At 42.5% G+C, this 12,389-nt stretch overlaps 1 protein-coding gene across 1 annotated transcript in view; it reads right to left on the bottom strand.

The window, feature by feature from the left end:
* LOC139373836 (enhancer of filamentation 1-like) overlaps positions 1-3,804 on the bottom strand; it is a 58,019-nt gene extending 54,215 nt beyond the window's left edge. The window contains exon 1 of the mRNA XM_071114909.1: positions 3,513-3,804. Within this exon, the coding sequence (XP_070971010.1) occupies positions 3,513-3,524 (12 nt within the window). The 5' untranslated portion in view covers positions 3,525-3,804. The remainder of the gene's footprint in view (positions 1-3,512) is intronic.
* Between the last annotated feature and the right edge of the window lie 8,585 nt (positions 3,805-12,389).

A 12,389-nucleotide genomic window follows, 5' to 3' on the forward strand; every position in this document is an offset into this window, starting at 1 on the left:
TAGTAGAGAGTAGTAGAGAGTGGAGTGGAGAGAGGAGTGGAGTAGTAGAGAGTGGAGTGGAGAGAGGAGTGGAGTAGTAGAGAGTAGTAGAGAGTGGAGTGGAGTAGTAGAGAGACAGATGGAGCAGTAGAGAGAAGAGTGGAGTAGTAGAGAGAAGAGTGGGGTAGTAGAGAGAGGAGTGGAGTAGTAGAGAGTAGTAGAGAAAGGAGTGGAGTATTAGAGAGTGGAGTGGAGTAGTAGAGAATATTAGAGAGTAGTAGAGAAAGGAGTGGAGTAGTAGAGAGAGGAGTGGAGTAGTAGAGAGCAGTAGAGAAAGGAGTGGAGTAGTAGAGAGAGGAGTGGGGTAGTAGAGAGTAGTAGAGAGTGGAGTGGAGTAGTAGAGAGTAGTAGAGAGAGGAGTGGAGTAGTAGAGAGAGGAGTGGAGCAGTAGAGTACTAGAGAAAGGAGTGGAGTAGTAGAGAGAGGAGAGGAGTAATAAAGAATAGTAGAGAGGGGAGTGGAGTAGTAGAGAGAGGAGAGGAGTAATAGAGAGTAGTAGAGAGTGGAGTGGAGTAGTAGAGAGAGGAGAGGAGTAGTAGAGAAAGGAGAGGAGTAATAGAGAGTAGTAGAGAGTGGAGTGGAGTAGTAGAGAGAGGAGAGGAGTAATAGAGAGTAGTAGAGAGTGGAGTGGAGTAGTAGAGAGAGGAGTGGAGTAGTAGAGATAGGAGTGGAGTAGTAGAGATAGGAGTGGAGTAATAAAGAGTAGTAGAGAGAGGAGTGGAGTAGTAGAGTGTTTTAGAGAGTAGTAGAGAGAGGAGTGGAGTAGTAGAGAGAGGAGTGAAGTAGTAGAGATAGGAGTGGAGTAGTAGAGAGTATTAGAGAGTACTAGAGAGAGGAGTGGAGTAGTAGAGCGTTTTAGAGAGTAGTAGAGAGAGGAGTGGATTAGTAGAGAGAGGAGTGTAGTAGTAGAGAGAGGAGTGGAGTAGTAGAGATAGGAGTGGAGTAGTAGAGAGAGGAGTGGAGTAGTAGAGATAGGAGTGGAGTAGTAGAGAGAGGAGTGGAGTAGTAGAGAGTATTAGAGAGTAGTAGAGAGATGAGTGGAGTAGTAGAGAGAGGAGTGGAGTAGTAGAGAGTATTAGAGAGTAGTAGAGAGATGAGTGGAGTAGTAGAGAGAGGAGTGGAGTAGTAGAGAGTAGTAGAGTGTAGTAGAGAGGAGTGGGATAGTAGAGAGTAGTAGAGAGTCCAACGAGGTCAGGTCTGGTATGTCAGAGGGAATGGGAAGGCAGTATAACGATCCAACCCCTACAGGGCCTGATAGCAAACCCTGTAGCCCTAAAGAGCCCTGGAGTATAAGGCTGAATAATACACAGGCATGACGAAACACACATGACGCCGCAATTACTTTTCCCTTAGGGAAATCCGGCATGCGCCATGCACTCAGAAGTGTGAAGTGGACTTCTAATACTAATGAGGGGTCTTCTAATACTAATCCAGATGTGGGTTATTTTCCCAAAGATTAAGGCCAAGCCGAGTATTACAGCATTGTGGTAATTTAACACTGAAGTCATTGGCCCTTAATACTACCGAAACACCAGAAAACTACATCACAGCTTTGCATGACAGACAGCTCTGACATTCCTAATATGGTCGGATAACACAGACTTCAGACCCAAGCACATGACTCCAATAAAGAACAACAGAGGTGGTTATTTCAGTAAGTACAGTATTTTGGAGGATTCCAAACAGCACCATCAGTCGGTTCCAGAACTTATGACCAGCTCTCTTGCCAAGTGCCCTGCATTTCCTTGATAGTGTGAAGTAGACAAAAGCATTCCAATCGAGAAGAGTACTGAACCTCAAACCATAGTAGGAAGTGGGGTCTTTTCATAAGCTCCAATCAATGCCTTACAGAGTTTGTTAATGGTGACGGAAAGATCTGAAACTATAAGAGGCCAGGTTTTCTTGACTTCGGAGTTGAGAGACAGACAGCTCCATGCCCCCAAGGCAGGATTTTATGCTGATGCTGAGGCATAGCCAGGCCCTGATTGAGCAATCTCTGTTTCTTTACAGATCTCATGAACAGTGAAGTCTATTCAATTATGCAATCTAAGCAGCTTTTAAAAAACCCTGAATATGCTATGTCATGGAGACAATTATGTATAAAGAGGTTTACTTGTTACAACAGGCCAGTCAGTGCTAGGACTCACACCCACAGAGTAGAATGGGTTAAATCAACTTCACTGAATGTCTTGTTTGTTCGTCAGACCTTGAGTGTAAACTAAATATATTGCCCAAACAAAGCTACAGCCACGGTCGAACGGACAGCAAGGGGATACAGAGAGATAACGCAGAATGACTGTGCCGATATATCCTCCTACTAAGTAACCTGATTCGATACAATCATGTATTATTTATTACCCGTGAAGGTATAGCATTCACTGTCAACGCATGAGTATTTCATTACTCCGAAATAAATCGACCCATGGGCAGAGGAGAGAGAATTATTGGGCAGAGGAGAGAGAATTATTGGGAAGAGGAGAGGGAATTATTGGCCAGAGGAGAGAGAATTATTGGGAAGAGGAGAGGGAATTATTGGGAAGAGGAGAGGGAATTATTGGGAAGAGGAGAGGGAATTATTGGGAAGAGGAGAGGGAATTATTGGGAAGAGGAGAGGGAATTATTGGGAAGAGGAGAGATAATTATTGGGAAGAGGAGAGAGAATTATTGGGAAGGGGAGAGAGAATTATTGGGAAGAGGAGAGGGAATTATTGGGAAGAGGAGAGGGAATTATTGGGAAGGGGAGAGAGAATTATTGGGAAGAGGAGAGAGAATTATTGGGAAGAGGAGAGGGAATTATTGGGAAGAGGAGAGGGAATTATTGGGAAGAGGAGAGGGAATTCATCGGTAGAGGAGAGAGAATTATTGGGAAGAGGAGAGGGAATTATTGGAAAGAGGAGAGGGAATTAATCGGTAGAGGAGAGCATTCTTATGTAGGCTAGTATTCAGCGTCGCATGCGATTCGAGCATCACTTCAGCACTTCAAATCCCACTTCGCCCACTTTGGAAGAGCGCATAGCCTACGCACAGAGAAAGCAACCGGACATATATATTTTAAACCAATGTAATTAATATCGTAATGTCCCTGTTTATGACTGGAGGCCAAAGAACGAACTGACAGACCACGGAACACCCTCTTCCCGCGTTGACACCCCAAGGCAGCGGTGGGCTAAATGTCTCCCTGGGTAACATCGTTACACAAATGCGGTTAGCCTACAACACTGTTGTTACAACATTGTTACAATCTAAACTGAAACTAACTCAGGTTCATTCTTGTTTTTATTTGTGGTGAAAATAGTTATAACTTTTCCCCAATACATAGCCCTAGGCTACATAAAGTCTAGTCTGAGAAGGAGATAAAATATTGGTGTTTTGCCAGTTTATAATCACACAATAATTTAATAAATCCGTTACAACAACCATGTCAGTGAATTCCTGAAGATCTCATTTCAATGACTTTGTGAACAGTCACTTACTTTGTACTTCATTTTGAGCGCCTCGTCTTCTCTCTGACTCCGGGGAAGTGTAAAATATCCGCTTGTCGTGTCAAAAAGAACACATGTGAATGTCGCAACGAAACGTTTTATTTTGCGATCAAAACAGCCATCAAGATTTGGTCAATGGTAACGACAATAAAAAAAAAGCGAATGTTTCCTTCAATAATTTTCAACCCAGTCGTGCGTATCACCCAGGTTCTGCAATATACTTATCTGGTTGCCGCTGAACGAGAATGATCTTACTACATGAGCGCCTCAGCTCATTTACAATGTCTCTTAACTCATTGGTCAAGTCGCTGCAGAGTACAACTGACGTCATATAATGAACGGCCTGCTACGACGTTAAATGTCCATGTCTGTTGACTACGTTAGAGACAAGGGCCACTGGAGGAAAGCGTTTATAAAATGTAGTGAATTGTGACTCAACGTCTTATGTATGTCTTATGTATGTATACAATGTACATGCACCTATAAAGGTATTTTAGCCATCACTAACAGGCAGGGTTGGGTTACTTTATAAATGTAATCCGTTACCTGTCCATCATTTTAATAAGTAACGTAATTTTGGGATTACCCCAAACTCTGTAACGTAATCTGATTACATTCCGTTACTTTTAGATTAATTTCCCCTTAAGAGGCATTAGAAGAAGATAAAAAAAATATTTACCAATTAAACAACATCTATTGCAGGATAAATCAATGTTAAAGTTCACATAGCTGGCCACATATGGATGTTTATTTTTACTTTATGGGTTGGTTATGTAGGCTTCTTCTAACCCATCGCTTTCTACTACAATTAAATTATATCTTTACATTAAAAACCAAAGTCTATCAGAATTTCAGTCATTCCAATAAATGTTATACCCCTTGATCTTCAACAATAGTCCTTGGAAATATGGAAGGATAGATTAGCCAAATTGTTTTACCTGAGCATGACACCAAAATGAAGGATTTAGTAGCCAGCCCTACTCTGTTGTTAATGATTTTGTCTTTGGGGACTGATTGGGCTCATTGATTCCAGTTGAAATATAAATGCAGCTCTCGTGGAATGGCATGTTTTGAGCATACTGAAAAGTGCTATTTACATGTGAAAAATTAATGCCATATTCTGCATTTTCTATAGGCCGATTGTTTACCTTTTGTTGGTGACACTTTGACATCTTGATAATATGCAGCCGTTTAAAGGGCAAATCCACAGATGAAACAATAACAAAACTGTCACCCCATGTCTGTTTTGGTAAAAAGCTGAGGGATGGGGACTGAACACCCATCATATAAAATTATTGTTTTAACCATGTTATGAGGCTATACAGTGTTTGTTTACAATGACAATGGACACACCTTCTCATTGCAGGGTTTTTCATTATTTTGACTATTGTCTACATTGTAGAATAATAGTGAAGACATCAAAACTATGAAATAGCACATATGGAATCATGTAATAACCAAACACATGTTAAAAAATCAAATCAAATCAAAATATATTTTATATTTGAGATTCTTCAAAGTAGCCACCCTTTGCCTTGATGACAGTTTTGCCCACTCTTGGCATTCTCTCAACCAGCTTCATGAGGTAGTCACCTGGAATGTATTTAAATTAACAGGTGTGCCTTGTTAAAAGTTCATTTGTAGAATTTATTTTCATCTTCATTCGTTTGAAACAATCAGTTGTGTTGTGACAAGGTAGGGGGGGTATACAGAAGATAGCCCTATTTGTTAAAATACCAAGTCCAGATCATGGCAAGAACAGCTCAAATAAGCAAAGAGAAATGACAGTCCATCTTTACTTTAAGACATGAAGGTCAGTCAACAAGGACAATTTCAAGAACCTTGAAAGTTTCTTCAAGTGCAGTATCAAAAACCATCAGGCGCTAAGATGAAGCTGGCTCTCATGAGGACTATCACAGGAAAGGAAAATCGAGAGTTACCTCTGATGTAGAGGATCAATTCATTAGAGTTAACTGCATCTCAGATTGCAGCCCAAATAAAGTTCAAGAAACAGACACATCTCAACATCAACTGTTCAGAGGAGACTGCGTGAGTTGGGCCTTCATGGTCGAATTGCTGCAAAGAAACCACTACTAAAGGACACCAATAATAAGAAGAGACGTGATTGGGCCAAGAAACACGAGCAATGGACATTAGAACAGTGGAATTCAAGGCACACTTAATCAGCATGGCTACCAGCGATATGCCATCCCATCCGGTTTGCGCTTAGTGGGACGATCATTTGTTTTTCAATAGGACAATGACCCAACACACACCTCCAGACTGTGTAATGGCTATTTGACCAAGGAGACTGATTTAGTGCTGCATCAGATGACCTGGCCTCCACAATCACCCAACCGCAACCCAATTAAGATGGTTTGGGATGAGTTGGACCACAGAGTGAAGGAAAAGCAGCCAACAAGTGCTCAGCATATGTGGGAACTCCTTCAAGACCGTTGGAAAAGCATTCCTCATGAAGCTGGTTGAGAGAATGCTAAGAATGTGCAAAGCTGTCATCAAGGCAAAGGGTGGCTACTTTGAAGAATCTCAAATATAAAATATATTTTGATTTGTTTAACAATTACTACATGATTCCACATGTGTTATTTCATAGTTATTTTACAATGTAGAAAATAGTCAAAATAAAGAAAAACCCTGCAATGAGTAGGTGTGTCCAAGCTTTTGACTGGCACTGTACCTTGTGCATATATAAGCGTAGGTTGACGTAGCAGAGGGTCTGTTGATATACCCGGCCGCCAAACAAATAGAAAACCATCCGGAAAGCAAACCACTGCAATGTTTTGTCTACGCCAGGTACACCGCCATTTAGCCGTAACCAATCCAAAACATAAAGTTATAGCTCAACCAAGTCATGGTCACCAGACAATGAGAATAGTTTCCGTTCTAAATCTAGCTCTTCATCCATATGTTCCTTCTACATATTCGGTGAGAGGTGTTGGTGAGAAAGTTGGTGCATTAACAGGGACAGGTCAGGAGGAACTACTTTTGTTGGACCTCATTGAACAAGCTCATCAACACTGCACCACTAAATCATAGCCTAGGGCCTGTAGGCCAACTCGTTGGCATTGAAACCAAAGTAAGTTTAATTATGTGTAGACATGGTAGTGATCTTGTGCGAGCAGGACGTGTGTGGATAAAGAGTGGGTGAAGTTGATGTAAGTCATCGGTTCCTTCATGTACTGTAGATCATAGAGCTAGCCAAGCCAACATGGAACATTCCATTTGTGTTATATCTTGTCAACAGTTATATCCTCTAAGCAATGGACGTTTTACTGTTGGCTCACTGTCAGGTAAACTTTCATAAACTGATTAGGGAGGGCACAGGAAATCACAAATAGACACACGCACACACGTGTGTTTGACTGGAGAGGTCACTACCACAACAACAGACATGAGAAGGACTCATCTTACCACGCACACACGCACGCACGCACACACACACACACACACACACACACACACACACACACACACACACACACACACGTGTGTATTTGAGAAAGAGCAAGTGTAGCAGAGTATTTACCAGTTGAGGTTCATACGACAGATGGAAGAAAAAGGAAGTGCGTTTCTACTGTATGTTTCATGCTTCTTTCAAGCTCAAGCTTCAACGGAGTTTCCGTTTCTATGATAATAAACGATTGTTAATCAACATTTTTTTTGGAAACATACGTTTCTGAACTATTTCCAGTGAATTATAAAAAATTAATAAATTGGAGCATCACAAATTGTCACAAAAATGTGTCGGTCCTAGTTATTTATCAGTAGCTGTACTTTACTTTACTATTTACATGTGCTTTTAACTCCCATACATTTTCCCTGACTCCAAAAAGTACTCGTTACGTTTAGAATGCTCAGGCAGGACAGCAATATGGTCCAATTCACGCACCTATCAACATAACAGGTCATCCCTACTGTATCTGGTCTAGCGGACTTACTAAACACAAATACTGCGTTTGGTGTGTTGTAGTGGCTGTCCGTAAATGGAAAAAAACAAGAAAATCGTGCCGTCTGATTTGCTTAATATTAGGAATATGATGTATAGCTTTTACTTTTACTCAAGTATTTTTTTTTTTACCTTTACTTAACGAGGCAAGTTAGTTAAGAACAAATTCTTATTTTCAATGACAGCCTAGGAACAGTGGGTTAACTGCCTGTTCAGGGGCAGAACGACAGATTTGTACCATGTCACCTCGGGGGTATGAACTTGCAACCTTCCGGTTACTAGGCCTACGCTCTAACCACTAAGCTACCCTGCCACCCCAAGTAGTATGGACGTTCAGTACACTTTTTCCAGTATTTAAAACCGAATACTTTTCAAACTTTTACTCAAGTAGTATTTTACTGGGTGACTTTAACTTTTACTGGAGTCTTTTTTTCTATTAAGGTATCTTTACTTTTATTCAAGTATCACAACTGAGGTACTTTTTCAACCAGCGTCTCCTTTTTTGTCTTGACATTGAGTGGGACTTCAATATTCATGATAACTTATCTTTTCCCCCTGATAGACACACCATGGACCTTGATCACACTGTTTTTCCTGCCCAGTAAAATCAAGAACCCAACAGCATCTAATGAGAAAACACTTATTAACCCCCCACCCCACCCCACCCTCACCCTCTAAACAAATGTCCTGCCGAACCACTCTCTTTTATCAACCCTCGTCTAGCTGTTGCTAAGCGAATCATCACACAATCCCTTAATTCTTCAATAATACACACAGCCACTCACTTTTATCAAGACATAATCGCTCCGGGGCAGCAGGTAGCCTGGTAGGTTAGAGTGTTGGGCCACTAACCATAAACGTTGCTAGATCAAATCCCAGAGCTGACAAGGTAAAAATCTGTTGTTCTACCTCTGAACAAGGCAGTTAACCACTGTTCCTAGGCTGTCATTGTAAATAAGAATTTGTTCTTAATCTGACTTGCCTCGTTGAATAAAAAATATATGTTCTTCACAGAAGTTGGTATCTTTATTTTGTCATAACAGTGAAATATTTATTGTGCTAACCAAGAAAACACTGTCTAAATAACATAATATAAAAGGGACTTACTCCGTCTCTATGCGTGTGCAGTGTTGTAGTTTAACAGCACAGATGAGACTTAAGGTCTTGTCTTAGAGAGTATAGTGGTGAAGAGAATAGAGGTGAGAGGAAACGCCCTAGTTAGCATCTCTGAGCAGACACAGCCTTGCAAGAAAGCCTTCCTTGTGTGTGTGCGTGTGTGCGTGCGTGCGTGCGTGTGTGCGTGCGTGCATGCGTGCGATTGGTTAAGAACGTGGGGCCAGTAACAGAGATGGCCGACTCGCTTCGCGTTCCTAGGAAACTATGCAGTATTTTTTATTACTGCATTGTCGGAACTAGAAGCACAAGCATTTCGCTACACTCACATTAACATCTGCTAACCATGTGTATGTGACAAATCACATTTGATTTGATTTGAAAAGGTTTCAGGTTCAAAACCCTGAGGTGACTAGGTCAGAAATCTGTCAATGTGCCCTTGAGCAAGGAACTTAACCCTAATTGCTAGTGTAAGTCCCCCTGGATCAGAGTGTGTGAACATTTTGGTTTTTGATACTGATTCTCTGCTGCTCTGTGTTACCCAACCAAAATCCCCTGTTTGAAGAGTCTGCAGACAAGCCAAACAATCAAAGGCCGGAGAACGATTAGTGTTAGCGTTTAGGCTCACAGTGTTCCCTACCCCACGTTCCCATGACAACAAGTCACCATGGTCGTATCATTCTGTACTAGATCTACTGTAGTGTGGCAGCAGAAGCAGCTCCCAGAACTGTTTGTGGGGTCTTGCCATCTCTCCTGCTGTATTATCATACCAAACAATGGCACCAGTTTGGCAAGACAACACAAACAGATCTTGGTCTACATTATCACAGGGAATTGCACCACAGAAATAGCCTCACAAATAGCCTTGTAATTACCCTTTCATCTTTGTCTGCTTATGGGTATCGGTGAAGTCTGAGTTGCATAAGAGCCCTGTAGATTTCAACGCTGTTTAACAGGGACAGATGTTTTTCATAAGAAGGTCTAAACGGTGAACCGGACTGACGGTTGAAAGAGGCGGGGATCTCCAGATAGTGTGACATGACAACAGGCTCTCTGTGCTGGTTAAAGATAGGGTAGAGGTGGCCCCTCGTGGATTAGAGCCTTCACACTCTCCCAACCACCTTAGGCAGATTTATGAGTCTGCCTCCCTACCTTGCCTTGACTGCCTCCCACCTTGTCCAGCGGGGCCCAGACAGGGTGTTTGTCCTAAATGGCACCCTATTCCCTACATTGGGCACTACTTTTGACTAGAGCCCTATGGGGCATACACAGGCACTACGTAGACAATGTGTATAGGAATTATAGGAAACTACGTAGGGAATAGGGTGCCATTTGGGACTCTAACTTGGTGAGGCCCCAAGTTCGGCCCCCCGCTCGTCACCTCTTTGTGGGCCGTGACCCCCAGTGACCTCGTGACCTGGTAGCAGCATGATGGAATGCTGGGCACGCTGAGACAAGGGCGTCAAAATATGGAATTAGCCCACAATGTTTCTTATATCCTTATATTGATAGGTGCCATTTTGAATTGACATTGAACCCTAATCCTAATCTGCATCGCGGAAGTTCACCTTTAAGCATGATTGAAATTTAAAGGCAATCTTTCTGCTTTTGCAGAGACTGCATTCATGGTAAACGCTGCCAATGTCGGCTCAATCTGAAATCACCTTTACGTTTCTATCACGCAATCTATAATGGTTCAGCGCTACAGAATGAATAGAGCCCTAAATCTGGAACGCCTCACCTGTATCCCAAATGGCACCCTACATAGTACACTGCTTTTGACCAGAGCCCTATGGGAGTAGGTCTGCTATTTGGGACGTAACCTGGATCTAGCTGGGTGTACCTGCGACAGAGGAGAGCTGAAAACATGTGGTCTGTAGTTACACAACTGGGGCCGGTCCAATCCTCAAACTGTTTACTTTTCCTTGGGTTGTAAAATGGTGGTATTTTTGTGACAAAGTTCACTGCTTTTCTGCGCTCTCTGTGTTCTTTGTAACCGCAGACAACCCCTGTTCTCCTTGCCCTCTTTTTTTCCCGGGTTATTCTAAAGCCAGTCATTATAGATGGCAAAAACATTGCATGGGTTTTCTTGAGTAACAATCCTGGGTAGCACTTTATTTGGATAGTCCATATGTAGATGCTCTACAGACTATCAGTAACATTTCTTTTTTAATTAAATTTTACCCCGTTTTCTCCCCAATTTCGTGGTATCCAATTGTTTTAGTAGCTACTATCTTGTCTCATCGCTACAACTCCCATACGGGCTCGGGAGAGACGAAGGTTGAAAGTCATGCGTCCTCCGATACACAACCCAACCACTGCGCCCGGCCCACCACAGGAGTCGCTGGTGCGCGATGAGACAAGGATATCCCTACCGGCCAACCCCTCCCTAACCCGGGCGACGCACAATTGGCCTAGCGTCGCCCGGGTTAGGGAGGGGTTGGCCGGTAGGGATATCCTTGTCTCATCGCGCACCAGCGACTCCTGTGGTGGGCCGGGCGCAGTGGTTACGGCCGGTTACGACAGAGCCTGGGCGCGAACCCAGGGTCTCTGGTGGTGCACCTGGCGCTACAGTACAGTGCCCTTTAACCACTGCGCCACCCTACTAACCCTAGCTCTAAACTTAACCCATATCCTAACCCTAACCTTAACCTTTATCCTAACCCTTAACCCTTATCCTAACTCTAACCTTAATCCTAACCTTAATCCTTATCCTAACCCTAACCTTAACCCTTATCCTAACCCTAACCCTTAACCCTTAATCCTTATCCTAACCCTAACCCTAACCCTTAACCCTTATCCTAACCCTAACCTTAACCCTTATCCTAACCCTAACCCTAACCCTTAACCCTTATCCTAACCCTAACCTTAACCCTTATCCTAACCCTAACCCTTAATCCTTATCCTAACCCTAACCCTAACCCTTATCCTAACCCTTAACCCTTAATCCTTATCCTAACCCCAACCCTAACCCTTAACCCTTATCCTAACTCTAACCCTTAACCCTTATCCTAACCCTAACCTTAACCCTTATCCTAACCCTAACCCTAACCCTTAACCCTTATCCTAACCCTAACCCTTAACCCTTATCCTAACCCTAACCCTAACCCTTAACCCTTATCCTAACCCTAACCTTAACACTTATCCTAACCCTAACCCTTAACCCTTATCCTAACCCTAACCTTAACCCTTATCCTAACCCTAACCTTAATCCTTATCCTAACCCTTATCCTAACCCTAACCCTTATCCTAACCCTAACCTTAACCCTTATCCTAACCCTAACCTTAACCTTTATCCTAACCCTAACCTTAACCCTTATCCTAACCCTAACCTTAACTATTATCCTAACCCTAACCTTAACCCGTATCCTAACCATAACCTTAACCATTATCCTAAGCCTAACCTTAACCCTTATCCTAACCCTAACCTTAACCATTATCCTAACCCTAACCTTAACCCTTATCCTAACCCTAACCTTAACCCTTATCCTAACCCTAACCTTAACCTTTATCCTAACCCTAACCTTAACCCTTATCCTAACCCTAACCTTAACCATTATCCTAACCCTAACCTTAACCCTTATCCTAACCATAACCTTAACCATTATCCTAACCCTAACCTTAATCCTTATCCTAACCCTAACCTTAACCATTATCCTAACCCTAACCTTAACCCTTATCCTAACCCTGACCTTAACCATTATCCTAACCCTTATCCTAACCTTTGTTCTAACCCTAACCTTAACCTTTATCCTAACCCTTATTCTAAACCTAACTCTAACTGACTT

The sequence above is a fragment of the Oncorhynchus clarkii genome, chromosome 18, assembly GCF_045791955.1.
Source record: "Oncorhynchus clarkii lewisi isolate Uvic-CL-2024 chromosome 18, UVic_Ocla_1.0, whole genome shotgun sequence".
NCBI lineage: Eukaryota > Metazoa > Chordata > Actinopteri > Salmoniformes > Salmonidae > Oncorhynchus > Oncorhynchus clarkii.